Genomic DNA, 19485 nt, shown 5'->3' on the forward strand with positions numbered 1-19485 from the left:
GACCCATGTCAGATTCCAAGACAGTTTAATATGGGTGGACTCAGCCGAAGCCTTATTTGGGGATAGTTCGACGGAAATGGGCACAAATTGGTTCAGCTTCGAAGTTATTTGATCTGCAATGAGCTTCAGCCCCTTTTGTAGCTCGCATACCCACAAACTCATCCATGGAAGTTTTGTAACAGGTTGGACTAGCCTTTCCTAACAACAGTCTTAGAACTGGCGTCAACATGCAATTGCATGAGTATTTCTTGTTGTCCAAATTGTGCACAAATAAGGCTCAATCCTCTTCATCCAAGCCCCTTCTCTTCTACAAAAAAAAAGAAAGAAGAAAAACAATAAGATAAAATAAAATAATTATATGGTGCCCAAAATCAGACCAGCCAACCAGCTCCCCATTGGACTCTAAACTCTAGAGCTCAACTCTAATGGACCATGAATTCGTCATCTATAAAAAGAGCTAAGGCCCCAGGTATGACCACGAAGTTACGAGCGCTCTATTTCCTTTTCTTCTTCATCCTATTAAATATCCTGCTCTTCAAAGCTCTGTTTGATTTAAGCATCGGAGGTCCCTCAATTAGATGAGCTCCATCGACCTTTTCTTCTTCTTTTTTTGGTATGCAGATCGATGATTCGTCCTCCACGGTAGCAGATTGATCCATGCCCTCCTAGTCTCTAGATCATAAGATCGAGTTTTGGCAGCAACAATGCTCATCAAGGTCTCGCATTGTAGATGCTAGCATGAAGTGAATACAACGAAGTTTTGGACAAGGAGGCTGGGATTGTAATTCTTGATGCATGGGATTTCTATCTTGGTTGAACTTATGTATAAGTGTCTTTATACTAGATGGACATTTCAACTTTGTATGAGAGATGGAGCTTTTGCAGGGTGTGGTCGAAGCTGAAAAGTCTTATGTTGAAGGCAATGAAAAACATTTTGAATTTTGCTGCAAACTGGCAGTTGGTGATCAACGGATCATAGCAAGTCAGAGTTCTTCTCGCACTACTGCAAAAGTCTAGTGGGGTTATGGTTTGGAATTAAGCAATCAATATCACATGTTAATCCTGATATCAGTGCATCTATAACATAACTCAGGAAGATCCGGATGAACCAGCTTCCTGTTAATGGAGGAACCATGACAAAAGCTTCTATGTAGACAAGTGAATATCTTTTGATGGAAAGGTCATGATCCACCCAATATTTCATCAGAATAAGGAACTAGAACAAAGACTTGGAAGCCGACTCAGCGACATAAGTGTCGAAATAAGCCAGTTGGGATAGAATGGATATCGTTCAATACTAGGACTTGAAAATATGTAGCTCATGCCTTTTTTTTTTCTCTCTTTGGTTAAAACGAATAGTTTAATTTAATTGAGAATGAATACATCGATAGAAATAAAAAAATAAAATATTTAAGACCTGAAAAGAAAGATCTACTCTGTAAATATATGAAATTTCAAAAGATAGCGACGAAAATCTTATTCGCCAGCAAACCTGCAAAAGTGGATGAAGATTTTCATTAACACAAATGAATTAGAAAGCAATCTGATAACCATCATCGAATTTTTTTCTAAACAAATTTGTGAAGCCCTCAATATATATATATATATATATATATATATATAGCATAATTCAGTCCTGCCCAAGCTGCACATAATTTTGCCATTGAAATTGTAGTATCAAAAATCTCTACACCCCCTGCTCGCTCATGGCCTTTCTCATGGCGGATCAAAGGGGGTTACTTTTAAATGCCTCTACTTCAATACCTACTGTTGCAAGTGTTAAATCTTCAAATTGTTCAATGTGAAATTGTGAATCCTTGTGAATAGAGAAGAAAGTAGTTCCTTTTTGGATAGTTTCGTTTCCTTTATATTGTATGTCCCTCTGCTTGCATTTGACGACATGGATCGATGGAAGAAGATTAGAAACGAATGGTAGTAGAAAACGAAAACGAAGAGACGATTTGCACGTACTTTTAATAATTCAATCATTCGCAATTAACGAAGAAACTACGGTCCGAGATCCCAGAATGGGCTCAGCCTAAAAGGTTGGCAGTGGCCGGGTCCATGGAGGCTCATGGATAGTTCAAGTTGGGCCCTGTGCCTCAGATCTAGGGCACTTCGCTAATGGGACGCGTGGGCCCATCTACCAGATGCTCGGCTAAAATTGTTAATGTCTAACTTGAATTTTTTTTTTTTTTTTATGTTTTTGAGCATTTTTATCTAAACAAGTTTCTCGAAGAAAGGAAAAGAAATAAAGTATCATGGATTCAATTTTAATGCTTCAGCATTGTAGAGAGATGCTACCCTCTTTATTAATCAACTGATTTCGGAAAATTCTTGCATACTTATTTAGATTAAGACTTGTCTTCATGGCATCTAAACATAGCATCAAGGCTTGAGCATAGGACATTAGTGGCCTATTTGGATGCTAGATTAAGCAAAGGAGGTTAAGGGCTTTTTGGATGTTGATTCTAATAAGAGCTAGTTTGGAAAATCCAGCGGGATATAGCTGGATTTCGTATTGGATCATGGATTACGCAACCTATTTAAATAAGGCCTATATCGACCAAATCTCTCTCCAACCCAAATCCTATGGGATGAAAATAAAAACCTCAAAAAAACCTATAAATAGGATATAGACTAAGACCGGAAAGGATCTTTATAAAAAAATGGGCCGAGCACGCTAACAGGTCCAATTTTGCTGGATTTCCCAAACAGGCTCTAAGATTCTTCCGACAAAGCCATTTTATTTGAAACACAACTGAAGCCATGGCAGAAAGAGATCAAGGCTGATAGAGTTTGTAAGTTTCCTAATTTGTCAGGGATAATTAATCACTTCTTCAACGTGATTTGTCTAATCTCTTGGGCATCTTTGAATACTTTCCTTCAATAGTATGAATTTATTGAGGAAATGCCATATTGTGCAAGAGAAGTTTTAGGAGTTTATAGGATGTTGATATGCCTAATCTGAAAAAGATGTAGGTAAGATGAAGGCTTGCTGCTTCACACCCCCCATCCATCCCACTTAACTCATGACCTGCCCTATTCACCTCTAGACATATGGCATGGAACCTATCTTTTGGTAGTGCAGTTGGGCTCCACATCATTATTCTTATGGAAAAATTTAGCTCCTCAATTGACTGAGCTTGATTGATCTTGCGTACAACCACCAGGTCAAGACCCCATCTTTTCTCCAACCAAATAAACCTTAATGAGGGGGGAAAATGAGAAAACTTCATTATCACAAGCCACGCAAAGATTACTAATCCACATGCACCATCTAACTTATCTTATGAACTGCACTAATCACCGATAGCCATTTGGCATGAAAGTTATCTTTCGGTAGTGCAGTCGGGCTCCACATCATTGATCTTATGCTTATCCCTAAAAAATAAGGATGATGGAATCTTGATCTATTAAATTACTTCACAATTGTGATTGAACTTTAAAGACCACTCATATGGACATAAAATAAGGAGGGGCAAATTTGAGACATTTAGGAAAAACCCAATTTGTAAATAAATTAGTTTTTTAGCCCTCGGACCTGATGAGTCACCATTGATTAAAGAAACTCTTAGAAACATAGTCCAACTTCTCTAAGATGATGTTAAGAGTGGGGCAAGCCATAGACTCAAATGAATCCTTCACCAATTAACAGTTCAAAAAAGGAAAAAAAACAAACAAAATATACTGAACAAAAAAGTAGATCGAACATCATGTTCAAAATTGACCACTTTTTATCTAAATCTATATTTTAATTCATTCTTATATCTCTATCAATTTATTGTGATGTCCAACTCTAAATATTTTTTACATGATATTATTTCTTTTTTTATATTTAAATAAATTATTGTCATAATTAAATTCACAGGTTGGACATGAGTCTATATATAAGAATCATGTTCCTATGAATTTGTTCTTTTCAAGCTAATTATAAAATAAACCAAGTATAGATGGAAGACTTTTTTTTTTTTTTTGGACCTCAGCTGTCCCACTCGCCCCCTACATACAATATTCATGGATTATGTATTCCAACTTCTATAACAAACCCTCAAGGTACATTATTCATTAATTCTTGAGGACAGTAATCCAAAAACCAAATTGATGGCTATCAAGTCAAAAAATGCAGATGATTTTCCTTCGCCCCGTTTTTGAGAGTTATGCACTATTTTTCAAAAATTATCTAAAATAGCATAACTAAGATTTAAACCCAAAAATGTTGTATAGGGTGCAATTGCTCGGTAATATAAAAGTGGCTGGTTACTGCTCAATAGCCGCGACAATGGATTGGATAGTATCTATCTAGATTTATTTTTTTATTTGAATCTATCTGAATAGACATAAATTTGAGCATGCAATTAATGTTCATATTTATATCTCAAAGAAAAATAGATACATAGAAATTATCCGATCCATATTCAAAAATTCTGTTCTATTTATAATCTATTTAATCATATATAGCGCTAATAAACATTTAAGAATAATAAGTGATCATATAAATATATTGTTGACTTAATTTATCTTTTATTTAGTGATATCTTTGTTTTGGTGGTCATAAAGTTTAATTATTGGCGATTATAAAGTTTAACTATCTAACTAATAGCTTGTTTTTAATATCCAATATGTATTCGAACCATTTAAAATAAATATAGATATAAACTTTTGAATCTGATTAATATTATAATTTGTATCTGAATTTGTCAAATAAAAATAAATAAATGATAGAGATACTAATATTTGACTACACAAATATCTCTCTTGGTTTATTTGTAGACATGGAGTGAACCCTTTGAAAGCGAGTAGTCCAAGTGGAGGTGGTTCATGCTTCCTCACAGCCAATCAAGAAGCCTAGTGGAAGAAGTCTTTTCTTTTTCCCAGCACAAAAGGTACACCGACGAAGTTTACTTAAAATAAAGAATAATATAATAAAAATAAAAATAGTAATAATAATGATAAATGTACTAAAATGATTATCATAATTCAAGGCCTCATCCAAAATGACAAGCCGAAAGATATTATTTTGGTTTCTTGGCTCTGTATAAATATCTAAATTTATACAATGTAGAGCCATTGTGGGACGTTCTATCCAAGCTAAAGGTTAAAATCCATTCAAATCGAATCTCAAACACCACGATTGACTTGTAATACAGTGTCCTTTAGTCTGCATAAGTCATTGACCGGATACGCTCTAATATCATTTTTCACAATCCAAAACCTAACCCCAAAAGACTAATCAGAGGATATTACATGGATTTGTTGGCCTTATATAAGTATCCAAATCTACCCAAAGCATAGCCGATGTAGAATTAAGCACATGCCTACATGGATCTTTGCAATGATAGTAGGAATATCTTTGCTTAGTGGAAAATCTGCACCTAGCTTTGCTTAGGAGAAATGTACAATGGAAATTTCCTTTCTCTTTATGACTCCCCAAATCAACCAGCAGGGAAGTGGCGGTATCCCAAAGCTAAAATTTGTTGTTACCTCAAGTCATTAGATCAAATTTTTCTGTTGACCTTTAACTTGATGGTGGTAGAAACCATGAGCTTAAGTTAAGTAGCCATTCACCTGGGACAATCTAAAAATCTAGAAATATATCTAGCTTGTTTAATTAACTCTTCCATCGCTAATACCATGGACCTCCAAAATTATTTCTACCTTCAAAATTATTTCTACTGCCAGCTTGGTTGAAATTTTGATTTAAAGTGAACTGGTTTTTCAGCACAGAAGGCGGGGTTAAGCTCTGCTGCATAGAGGATAATTTGTCAGGCTGACATCCCAATAACAGAAGCTTCAACATTCCCAAATTCTTTCTCATGATTTCCATCCTCGCACATTGATATATTTTCACCGGCAATTGACAAGCTACCGTGAAGAGAATCTACGAGAAACCGCTGCATTAGCTTAGATATTTTTTCTCCGGAACTTCCTGTAAGCAAAATAATGCGCCGCGGAAGATTTCAAAAAGTAAATAAATTTTGCTAACCTTCGGCCATCGTTGATTAAGCACTTTTTGAGATTAAGCATGCACCCACATGAGAGAAAAGAAAGACTAAGCACCCGAGGAGGAAGAGACCTGCGGAAGAGAGAGAGAGAGAAGAGATCCAGAGCTTCTAACCTATGCAGGACTTGAGTGCCTTAAGTGATAAATCCACAGACTTATTTATACTGCTAGGTTAGAAACCCGGATTCTTATCCTGATAAGATAAACTCTGAATAACTTCTGATCAGATTGGATTAAGTCACCATTTAAACGAGGTTTAACTTGATGTGGGATAAGCTTGATCAAGTGGACTATATCAAGTCTCCTAAAATCAGAAGACATGATAACACTTTCCCCTGAGGAGGATCTCCAACTGAGACTAAGGAGGGGGCGGGCTCAAACCACTGGTTACCAACTCAATAAGTGGGTGCACATTTAAAAATTTGTAAGTCAATTGCTTTACGGCATACAAAGTTCAGTACATGAGAGCGGAGTCTTTTCAGTGCAACTTTTGCACCGCAGAGTACTGTACCATTATAGATAGCTGCAGCATCAAGATAAATGGCTCTTTTTCATCTCTTACGGTATGTTGTGTATCGTGCTGAAAAATGCCCGAATATATTTCGGGCATAATTGAGAGCTGCTCCATCTTGAAGATGGACGACGTAACGGCTATCCATGATGGTATAGAACTCTTCAGACTAAAATCCGCACTCCAGAGGAGGATCCAACAGCTGGAGAGTGGAATGCATGGCCATAAACTTCCAATGTCATCAAACTTTTCGTCAACCTTGGACTGCGGAGGGACCACAAACTTTAACCATCTTTGCCTGCTGCTGGTATGTGTCAAAAGCACAGCCAAAGACATAAAAGCACCGACAGACCACCACCCTCTTAGACTCCCTTCTTTCACTACCTTGCTCATACTTTTCCACTCCTTGTGTGCCCTACTCCTGCTATAGATTGGAGTTGCTGCTGAATGCAAACAACCTCTCCCTGCTTTGACTTCTCTTGGAACCTTCAATGTGCAGCGCTAGCTCTTTCACTTTCCAATGTTCCTCAAGTTTTGGTCAATCATCATGGTGGATGCTTGTCTCGGTCTTGATTTCTATGTGCAACTTGAAAGAGTGGAAGCCAGACTCATTCGTTTTCATATTCTTGAGTTTTATTAAGTCACAGTGTTGTGAACTAATAAAATTACAAACCTTGGCCCAGGCTAATCTTAAACTGTGACAAGGCGAACTAACCCGCGCCCAACCTGCACTCAACTGGGGTGCCAAATTTCCCATGTCAAATTCGTCGATGCTACTTAATTCCTTCGCCCAGCTTTATACTGTTGCTGACCTGTGTAGTGACTTCTGTTTTTATTAAAATCCTTTACTGTTGGAAACTGGAATTGATGACTTGTATTTCACCGTGTTAACCAAGGCTAATGCCCACTGGATTCCTTCTCTTATCTGTAATCTTTTACTTCTTAATTCACGGGATTTACTGTCATTTCAAACAATATGTAGTAAATAGCAAAGGGAACGCAGAAACATGTAGCATGCGAGACACCCAACCTCTCTCATGCAGCAGGAGGGAAAATTTTGGACCTTATTTGAGTAGTTATTTTTGAACTACTAAGCAGAGCTGTTGGAAGTAGAGCTTTTTGAAACAGAGCTTTTATAAAATGTTATTTGTTGTTTGGTAACTACATTTCTAAAGTGTCGTGGAATTTTAATGTGTTTGACAAATAAATTGAGAAAGTACTTTTGATATGACAAAATAACCATAAAGAACATTGCATAGTATTATATAATAGGCTATAATAACATATAATATGTATTAATACATTAATATATGATATAGTATAATATTACTGTAATATAATACAATATTATTCTAATATAGTTAATATAATATTGTATTCTATAGCATAATAATATAACTTAATTTGATATTATATAACATAACATATCAATGTATTATGATATAATGTAATATGATATTATATTTATAATATAATATAATATATTTGATATAAAATATTATAATTATTATCATTATTATTAATATTTTTTTAGCGCATTATGATATAAAGAGACATTTTCTGTAATTATATAATTTTATCATGAATATTTTGGTCTAAAAAGAGAAATTGTATAAATCTAAAAGTGCTTCCCGATGCATGCTAAAAGTACTTTTCCAAAGAAGCTCTATTTTGGAGCTTCTCCCAAATAGATATTTTCAGTTTTCTGGCAAGACTAAATGGCTTTTCGATTTTTTTACCAAATATCCAAATCCATCCAAAAGTACTTTTGGAGGGTCAGAAAGTAGTTTCCGACCCACCAAAAGCTCTATCAAACGAAGCCTAATTAAGCCATGTTTTCAAATGCTTCCCCACGAACAGGCAATGCATCAATGCAATATTGCCCTGGCCAATGAGATCCCTTCCTACCTTTCCCGTTTTCTTGATGTCTTGGAAGTGTTCTCCAATGATACCTCAAAGGTCAGTTTTTAGCTATCCATCCTTATCCATGCCGACTTTTTACCTTAGCTTTGGCATGATTTGCTATCTCGTGAGGGCTAAGCCAACTACCTACACTTATTGTCTTAAACAAAAAAATTGTGAGGGAGACTTATAGCAAGCAACAAAGAGCGTAACACACTCCTTAAAGATTTGAGCAGTTTTCTTAAGCATGCCTACGCTAACAGCTCCAAATAAATATTTCTCATTCCCTCCCCTCTATTCACTTGTTTAGAACTAAAAGATGCCAGACGTGAAATGATGGTCTAATTAATTGTACCATCTATTATGATATGAGAGTCTAAGGAAGCATAAATTCCCAACCAAACCAAGCGCTCTCTTTGGTGATCAGGGTGGCCATCTTCTTCAGTCCTTATATCTCTTATCAATGTTGGAGAGTAAATGCTTCTCAACAGGGAGATAAGAGAGTTGCAGTTTGCCATGACCATGAGCTCACATTTGCAAGCAACTTGTCAGAGTTTTGGCTGCAATTATTGAGCTTTTCTCAGAAAATGAATTGATGATTTTCCAACAATTCTTTATATTACATTGCTTCTAAACTTCGAGGTTTGGACACTGTTTATCCCTGAGATAAATTTAATATTTTCATTTTCTTTTCTTTTTTAGGTGGTATAACATATGTTTTTAAGAAATGGAAAAAGAGTATATTGTTGTTTCCTCACTAGCATATATTATCCAATGTATCCAAAACCAACTAAATCAAATTTCCTTGTTTTTCCAACTGAAGTAGATTCAATTCATCAGCATAAATTTGTAATATTATACAACATATCACCTTTCACTCCCCAATCAGAGAATTCAGAGACCAACCCAACCCCATCATCCAAGGACTACATACTATGTTACACATCTCAGTCCATTGTTACTTTGACAAAATCACCTTACTGTGACTCTAGAAACAGAGGGAGGGGGGGTGAAAAAGTTGACAAGAACCCAAGCAATTAAAAGACAGCAAAAACACTAACATAAACTATAGATCAACATAGTTTTAACATCATATCCTGCCCTGCCTTCCAAGACCAGCTGAAGAAGAGGAGGAATTCCCACCACCACCACCACCACTCCCCATACTGCCTTTCCCAACCATTGCCATCTGATGGTGATACGCCGATGATGACGGCGGCGACCCATACATCTGCTGGCCCATCATCATCATCATCCCTCCACCACCACCACCACCATATATTCCGACGCCACCGCCGCCGGCGCCGGTGCTAAAGCCGTCGTCATTGCTCCCGATGGCGCCGCTAGTGCTTCCCTCCTTCTGCTGGGACTGGGACGACGAGGAGGTGCCCTTCTCGCCCTCCATCTCCCGGAATTTTTGGAGGTAGACCTTGAGGGGCTCGACGTAGTCCTCGAAGCCGAGGGTGGTCATGGCCCAGAGGAGGTCGTCGCCGTTGACGGTCTTGCGCTTCTCTCGCTGGCACTTGTCGGAGGCCTCGCCGGTGATGAAGCTGATGAACTCGGAGACGCACTCCTGGACCGTCTCCTTGGCGTCCTTGGAGATCTTGGCGTTCGCCGGGAGAGCCTTCTTCATGATCCGGCTCACGTTGGCGATCGGCAGGAACCGGTCCTGCTCCCTGGGGGACAAGAAGTCGCTGCCCCCCGCCGCATTGCTGTTGTTCTGCCCTCCCGAATCGTTATCCGAATCCGCCATCGATCAAGATCCGAACTTTACGCCAAATTCCCACAACCCTGAGCAAATTCGAAGCCGTTCACCAATCTCCGGATCAAAATCTAGGGTTTTCGAGCTCGTTTCTACAGAAAACCAGTTAAGAGTTCATAGGATTCAGAGACGGCGTCTAATTCTGCACGCTAAAAGGAGCCGAGAGGATTCGGATATGATTTTAGAATGGAATTAGGTAATAAAATATGTAGAGAAATCGACGGAATTGAGGTCGACCAAGAACATCCAATAGATCTCCGAGAAAAACCCAGAGGTAGAAGGAAGCGGAAACCAGGATCGTTTCCACAGGAATTCTAAGCGACCAGGGTTCCAGAATTCGATCCAGATACAAAGAAAGATGGTCAAGGAACTAGGCTTTTTTTGGGGGGGTGATAAGGAACTATGCTTTCGGTTCTTCCATTTTAACAGCGAGCATGACGAACTAAATAAAAATAATAATAATAAAAGTGTTGGAGTGGGTGGGGGAGGAAGGATTTGTCGTAACCAAAAAGAGAGAAAGAAAGCGATCGAGTGACCTTCTCTGAAACCCTAGGACTCCATGTATTTCGGTTAGGGTTTGGCCTCGCCGGAGAAGGAGGGAGCTCGGACAGGACGCCGGCGTCGGAGATCGCGCGGGGGTTGGGGGCCGGAGGGGAAGCGAGAGAGAGAGAGAGAGAGGAGGGCCGCCGAGGTATCCGGGTCCGTTGGATCGCGGTCCTAATATCTCATCGAAGGCGACACGTGGATAATTAGGGTCCGTTTGTTTATCGATAAGTCTGGGCCAAGTGGGATCGGCTCCACCGTCGATGCGCGGACCGTGCCGCTGATCTCGGTCGTCGGTGAGAGTGGGCCCCACTTTTAAAGTCGGTGGAGGGCGCTTCCGAGTTCTGACTAGACACGGTGTGAGTCTCGCACAGTGTTTAGATATGCATGACCCTTTTGGTTAATGCACGAAAGAAAAAAGAGGCAAAAGATTTGGAAGGTCACGATCTCATCTCATTAAATTTTTTTAATAATATAATTTTGTAATTTTTTTTTTGTATTTTTTGTATGTTGTGCTCTTCTTATTTCTTGATGTCGAGCAAAGAGTAAATAATAATGCGTCATAGTCTATGATTATATAGACTCTATTATTATTGTAGTATACCATACATAATCTCGGGTTGTTGCATGATATATGAATGTCTATGATTACATTAGCCCTATCACAATCTCACCATGCTATCTCATACACATTATATAGAGCGCAAGTGGTTCTACCGTCGGAATTTATACAATCATGGTTTACCGTCTAATATATAGATGTTTGTGATTGCAACATTAGACTTTTCTAGCAAACTATAGTTTTCCAGTTCCATCATAAAATGGAGAAGATTCAAACTCTTGTATACAGAACGAATATAGGAAAAGATGGAGTTGGTATTATAAGATAAAGGGAGAGATAGTTCATCTTATTATGAACCAGAGCTTTTGTGTACAGATAAGACAGATAGAGAAAGATGGACTTAGCATTGTAAATAAAGAGAAGGTTATTTCATCTTCTACTCAAAAGTGTTCCTTGACTTTCAAGCCTTTGCTTACCATAATTTTTTAAAACTTCAAGCATTCTAATGATTACTTAAGCAACAAGTTAAGGAGGCAAACTAACACAATAATGGCTGCCGACAATTTTATTATAACATTTCAAGATGCACTAGATTTTCAGCCGCAACCTCCCCAAAAATTAGAAATCATGATTAATGGTGAATTATAACAATTTAAAGGATTTGTACCATGCCGCTGCAAGTTGCATGTCTTTGTTTCATTACATATTTGCAAATGTTAAGAATCTTTCTTACATGTTCTAACAATTACAAGTTTACTAGCTGTAAGAATGCCGATTTAGATAAGATAATCAAAGGGCTAGCAAAAGTGCTGCATTACCCACCAGAGCAAGCAATATTTTAACCAGAGAGCATGCAACTTAATGCCATTAGAGATTTAAGACACTACCGATCAAACTTCGCATGAAAGTAAACTTTTAACTGGAATTTATTACACAATTTTGCACCCCTCAAGCACAACATCCCCATCTTACATGGTCCCCTCATGTAGTTAGTGAGAAAGCACGAGTTATCAAGATGTCCAAAAAGTGGGTGCATGGACTACCGTTCCCCCCATCTCGATGGTAAGTGGTTTGGAACTAATATACAGCCCCATAAGCCTACAAGCTCTGGGACCATTCCTTTTTGGCCTTTTGGCAAGTGGGACTCGATTCCTTATAGTATCTTTTTACATTAAGACTTTCAATCCAAATAGATGTGAATGATTCAAATAATTGATCATATTATATTGATCAATGAAGAAAAGGGGAGGGTAGGGGACCATATGCTTCTGGAAGAGTGTTAGGAAGCTAATAAATTATGTTAGGGTGCACAAGCTTCAAAATAACTCCACCTAAAAGCAAGCAAGAAGCCATCTCCCAGCTCTCTGGGACCAAAAAATTACAAACGCTTCAAAGAGCAATGCTATGCTGGCAACTCCCATGCAAGATGATCTCAAAACTCTTAATCTGGTTGCCAAGAAACATCTCACTCCATTTAGTGGGGGCTGGGGAGCACTAGAAAGGAATTATTTCTTTTGGAAACAAAGGCATTTCAAGTTTTTTTTCTTGTACCAATTTTTTCCATGGCAAGCAAATACTATGAAAAACAAGACTTTGTTACTAACCTATATTAATCTCAAAGACAACCTCAGTGGAAAAACAAGTGGCACATGTGATGGGCACACTGGTGACCTTAAAAACACACCCCAGGGTAAGCTCCCTAGGTGTGCAAATCAAGAAGACAGCAACCTAAACAGTAGCTGGTAATGGTAGATCGTAATGAGGTCATGATACAGATTAAATCTGTAACAAAAGAACATTAAAATGACCAGCTTGCGACAAAAGAACATCAACATGACCAGCTTGAGCGAGGCTTGAGCCCGTACAGTGCAGAGATCTGAGACCAACAGAATAAATTGACTTGTAATTGCATGGGATCCCGGTTGCAAGCAAGAATCTAAACCAGATACACGCCTACTTGATGAACATGGGGCTTTGAGAGATCTTTCAAAGATGAGATTGGTTATCCTTCAGACAACAATAGACGAACTAACTCTATGCTTGGTGGCATATTTTATCTTTGACCTTCAATACTAAATTGAGCCATATTCTTACCAAAGCCTTTGTGAGATTTACGCGAGCCATCATGGGAGACTGCACCAATGTTCCACCCGATGAAATACTGATAAAAAATCAAAAAAAAATCATATTATATGGAATTCTTGAGTAACATGTACAAATGCATAATAGATATAATACAAGCTGGACAATATATGATACAGGGACAAGTGAAGATTGATGTATAAATTTATCAACTATAAAAAGTTGCATATTCAGCTAAACAAAGTAAAAGGGATCAATTATAAAAGCCAGAATATCATGATACATAAGATAAGAGAGCAAACATGGAAGGCAACCATGTAGCTAGCAAGCAAGATAACTATGTGGCTAGTTCTTGGGATGCTTCCCTACACAATCTTGGAGAATGATCCATTACACCCTGAACTATAGGGAACATATATAATTAGTTGGTATTTAAATAAAATATAAGATTAATGATTCAAGTCAGTGAGTCGAGAAATAATGGTTGAATCCAAATAATTCCATTTTGAAAGTTCAATTTATGTCAGAGGATAATAAGAATGTTAACCAGGTTCCATTAGAGCGATAAAAGAATTTTAAAATATCAAGCGTAGAAGTAGGCCAATGTTTCTATTGGCAAATAGAAGGTTTATAAATCCATGCCCAAGTAGTCATCACTTCTTAGGTCATAATTGCTATCTTATTAGGTTCAATCATCATAGCTATTCTGCATCCATAAAAACATTCCAACCGATGGTCAGAATTTTTTTGAATATGTCCTCGAATTTATTTCCAACTAGAACAAAACTCAGATTGGAAAAGAATATGGTCCTTGGGTGCCCTTTGTTAGAATTATGTTCTTGTTTATTTTTTCTTTCTAATTGGTCAGGTGCTTTTTTATCTTGGAAATCATACAATTACCTCATAGGGAATTAGCTATGCTTATGAATGATGCAAATACTATTTTTGCTTGAGTTTACCCACACCAGTGCGTATTAGGATTGACTAAATGTATTTCTGAAAATAACCAATACTTTTTTTTGGAACAATCTGCATAAAATATAACTTCTTACATCTTCCTTCCTCTTCTTCATATATTTACCTCATGAGGAGTTAGCTGCACCTACGATGTTTCTGGTTTTTTCCCCCTTTTTTGGCAGGATGGTCCAATAATGAACCATGGGGAGAGGATGAAAGGGGGAAGTGGGCATCATATAAGAAACTTCTGACAGACGTTGTGGTTAGGGATCTAAAAAGAATACCTTTTCCTGAAATTGTAGCCTATGATAAGAGCTCTGACGAAAATTTACATAAAGCTAGGCTTGTGGTATGGCAAATTGGTTTGCCACTGGTGTCCAACATCAGAAACTTTGCATCACCTGAAGATAAGGAAGAGATGCCACTAAGTATAAGCTCTGGAAGAGATGGGGGTGTTCATGTAATTTAATTTATTCTGTATAAATGAAAAAAATTGACTGTTAAATAGATTCATTTAAGGTAAAATTGCCCGTTAAATAAGAAATTATCTCGTCGCCCCATATAAATGCAACAGTAGCTAACCTGCCCTTATCCTAAGGATAGAGATTCTACAGAATTCAGGTTAGCAAGTATTTTAACTAATTGTGGAGTGGCTAGGATCCAGAAAGACGTTTCTTGTGTTTGGATCACCTCCAGGGGAGTTGAAAGCAATGATACACAGGATTTAACAAAGTACCAATGGCCAGATGTCAGGATGATGATTTGCAAACAATAGCATGTTCTCTTTGTCGTAGAGCACCCAAGGTCTGCAATTGGCAAAATAAATAGTAAAGATGAATCTCTTGAAAATGTTTTAAACACTTTAAAGACAATGAGATCTCTAATTTGATAGCTAGCATCCTTCGTTCTACTTAGAACTGAAACAAAATAGATAATATCATACACAATCCAGAAAAGCTTTTGACACATGGATGCTTGAAATATGACCTGTTTTCTACAGTGAAAAGAAGACTGACCAGCATAGATACGAACCTTGTTATATTATGGGGCACCATTATGGCTTCCATCTCCAGATTCTGAAGATTTCTAGTTGACGGAGATGAATAAGAAAGAAGAGACATAAAAAGGACCTGCAGCAAATAGTTGAGAAAGTGCAAAAACAACGCACCGTGTATGGCTGCCAAGTTGTTTTCTTTGTACACTCCAAGTGGCGAGCCATGAACAGACATAAGTATCTCACCGTGCTTTGGTAGCCTTACAGTTTTCAGAGTCATGCCAAAAGACAACCGGTTACTGGTTGCCTGCAACAAATATGATAATATCCGGACCTTAAAAAACTAATACTTCGATGCTTCTTGGGAAGAAAAAAATACAAGGGTTAAAGAAAAGGTGCAAAGTGTCTGCAACATCATCAATACAAATTTCTTTAATTAATAAAAGTGATTTTATGCATATGTTAAGCATCTAACAAGCTCATGAGAGAATTATCAATATCTGAGCCAAAATATAGCCTTAAGCAAATACAGAGGTACATAACCATAAGATGAAGATACAAACCCCAGGAGTTCAGAAAGTGTCTCTTGTTCCAGGCATCTGGTCTTCTGATGATTCATTCAAAATTTAGAATGCAGGAAGATCAGAACAAAATAATTCTGTAAGCTCAAGGAAAGATGATGAGACTCGGAGGTTTTGAAAGGGTGATGTTTACTTAACATACAAAATCAGGAATTTGCAGGTTTGCAACCTCTAAGAAGTTCTTCCTAACTGGGAAAAATCACATCAAGCAGCAAAGATAAATTTAATATTAAGTCAGAAAGTTGATATATATATATATATGGAAAATACAAATATTATACAAACCTGAGTTTACTGAAAATTGAAGACCACTAACAGAATCAAGTGAAGCACGCATATTTCTATCATCAACTTGATTTCCAGGCAAAAATGTGTCTTTAGCATTCCATTGCAACTTTTGTACTTCTCATTTCTTATCACCGAGAGGTTCGGCAATTTTTCCTGGAAAAATGTTATTGCTGGAGTCTCCAGTCGTTCCTTACTCAAGTATGAGCAAAGCAAGCTCAAGCGAGAAAGCAAGTTTTCAGTCTCTGCTGCACAAACAGCTTGAATTGCAGCAATTCGACGTTCAACCATCCAAGCATAACTCTTTGCTTAGACTAGTTAAAGTACTAACAGAAAAAAGGCAGGAGCAAAAGAAGTGTTGTAAACCTCAAGAGTTAGCGATAATAAAAAGATGCAACAAGAAAGGGAACAACTTATGGCTTTAGAATGCAATTTAACGAAAAAACAAATGACCAAATACGAGTATGTACTGCTGACTAAAGTGAAGAGTGCATATTATCACTAAATAAGAAAATATAAACCTGAGGGAAAAAAGTTTCAGAAAAAGATAAGGGTGAATGTAAAACCAGGACAGATAGGGCGATTAACATGGGAGGTAAGGGGATCAGTTGATCTATAAGGATTCATACATCAGATAGGGCTCCATGTGTGTGCTCATGATTAAGTCTCCATACACATTTGTCAACAACATATAGCTAGCTTTTGTTGAAAAGTTCTACCTACTTAGTATTTAAATTGGGATCTTTCCTTGCACTTGTCATTAGCTTGCTAGCTAGAATCTACTACTTAAGGTGCTTCACCCATAATAAAAAAATTTCTCCAGAATCACGTGGACACTCTTGTATCCCACCTGCTTACTAGAACTTCCACCCAGACTCAAATTTGGTATCTCTTATTGCATATAAAAATCAATATCCGCATAAATGTGTGGTTCTCCATTATAACATCATTTAACTCGCAACAATATATTTATTTAAGAATAAGAAAATGATTAATTTTCATCGTTTTATGGCATACTTAAATATAGTTTTATAGTCTCGCATCCTAAGCACTTATCATATGGTAAATTATTTAAAAGCATCATTTTGCTCACACCCAGTGCTCATTTAGGTAAGTAAGGTTATAAGTGAAAAAGATGTATATTTATGGAAGAGATCCCAAGGCGTACATTAGTTGGAATGATAGAATGTAGAAACAGAGGGATGCTTTGGAAAAATAAGGATCTAAAAACCAGAGTTCAAGAATGCAAGTATAACTGATACATAGTAATGGTACTGTTAGTACACTTGATGACCAAGGGAAATTTCTGATGGCAATTTTAGTTATCTTGGACTTATTATTAAGAAAATTTAGTAGCAATGAGCAATACATTTTTAATGTGAATGAGAAGGGTGGGTGAATTGGAGATGTGCTCATGAGAATTACTTGAACACAACATGGTCATGTTGAAAGACTTTAAAAAAAAAAGAGATCCAGATTACCAGTAAAGCCTGCAAACCGGTAAGGATCAGAATGTTGGACAATGATGGTCCAAACAAGCATGATGAGGATCAAAAACATGAGAATGTAGGAGTAAATATATAAGATGAAGGCTTAAGAATTAATACATTCTTCATGATGAGCTAGTATAATAGCTGCTTGTGAACCATAATTGTATCAATCAACAGATGCATGGTTGTCATCGGCAAATGAAGATACAGTTTGGCTAAATCAATATATAATTGGTCGGGATTTACAACAACTAGATCAAACCATCCTGGTCAGCCATGATAGAAGAAATTCACTAGACAGTCTTGGGATGTTTTTAAAGCTCTTAACTGGATCTCTGGTTGCAAATAAATTCCGACAGTTGGGGAAATAAGAATGACTGCAAGAAGATATTTACAAGATGGTACTTTAGAAGAGGAAAGAAAGATTTGAAGAAGGTAGATGAAGTGGCATAGTGTCACCTTATTAACAAATTAAACCTTAATGTAAAGTAAGTAACATCTGGGTTTATACATTGAAGACAGGTGGATGAGAGGAGTCCTCAAAGAAGAAGTGTTAATAAACAAGAGGATAATAGGCAAGGTTGTCAAAGAGCGTCATTTGTATGAGAGACCTGAAATCCATACACAAATAAGATATTGCAGCTATTCATTTATGTTTGAGTTTATACCTGAAAAGAATAGTTGAGCAAGTGATTAGGGAAGTAAACAGATAACCCAGATATGTGAAAAAAGAGAAGAATCAAGTAGGACTTATGTTGATAATGTAGACTGCAACCAAAACTGTGCAATGTCGATAGTGTAATGGTGCTTGCACTTAGTATACCGTATTGTATGTCAATATGTGTGTGAGAGAGAGCCACATGCATGAGTCACCTACATGGACTATATCTATGAAATTCTATGTGAATGTAACCAAAGAACCCTAATACAGGCAGACTTAACTAAGTCAGACAAACCCTTATATTAGGTCATTCAAGCAACATCTAAATTTTTTGCCTTATACTAATGATCCCCTTGAAAGCCAATCTCCATATCCGCATCATCAATGAGTGTTCTTTTGTTTTCTTTTTCTTTTCCCAGATGAAAGGAAGGAGACCCACAGCCAAGCCATCAAGATTTATATAGCTAAAGACTTTGAAATGGATGAAATTTCCATGTTTGCAAACTTTTTTACGCAAAAAAGATGGTGGATCCCTGTAACATGGGCATAGGAAGTACATTGCAATTGCTTGCTCCCACATCTTGAAATTTTAGATATTAGAATATGCTTCTGCAAACGTAGTATCATCCATTTGTCAGAACAATGGAAATAACTCAAAGAAAGGAAGCTACATTAGACAGATAGCAGGGTGCATGCATAAGGCAATTGATGTAAGTGTCCATGCAAGATACACTATCCAGAAACTAAAAGATATTGAATATCCACAAACAGGTTTTTGTGCTTGTCGACAATTTAAATAAACAAATTTACTTCTAATAAGATAGAGTAGAAACTCGAAGCAGAAGAGCTTTTCTTTTGGGGGAAAAACAAAGTTTTTGGATTCCTATCGTTCAAGTGGATCTCAAAAGAATCCTCCAAAAAAGGGTCACTTTTTGAAAAGAAAAGAGAGGTCAAATCAAGAATAAAAACAATCACTTCGATTTTTTTTATTTTTTCATTTGATTGAAGGGGAGGCGTGGCCCTAAAAGCAGCATTTTGCGATTAACAACTACAATAAAATTCATCAAAAAAAGAAAAACGACTCCAAAAAAATCGTGGAGATAAGGAATAACTAGAATTCTCTACATCCATCACTATGAAATATATGAATT

At 37.2% G+C, this 19485-nt stretch overlaps 1 protein-coding gene and 1 pseudogene across 1 annotated transcript; both read right to left on the reverse strand.

The window, feature by feature from the left end:
• Positions 1 to 9208: 9208 nt before the first annotated feature.
• On the reverse strand, positions 9209 to 10879 carry LOC103704218 (nuclear transcription factor Y subunit B-3-like). The gene has a single exon (XM_008787418.4). The coding sequence runs from the start codon at positions 10168 to 10170 to the stop codon at positions 9508 to 9510; it is 663 nt and encodes a 220-aa protein (XP_008785640.2). The 5' UTR covers positions 10171 to 10879; the 3' UTR covers positions 9209 to 9507.
• Positions 10880 to 12775: 1896 nt separating this feature from the next.
• Positions 12776 to 19485, reverse strand: LOC103704294 (annotated as a pseudogene).

The sequence above is a fragment of the Phoenix dactylifera genome, chromosome 15 (assembly GCF_009389715.1).
Source record: "Phoenix dactylifera cultivar Barhee BC4 chromosome 15, palm_55x_up_171113_PBpolish2nd_filt_p, whole genome shotgun sequence".
NCBI lineage: Eukaryota > Viridiplantae > Streptophyta > Magnoliopsida > Arecales > Arecaceae > Phoenix > Phoenix dactylifera.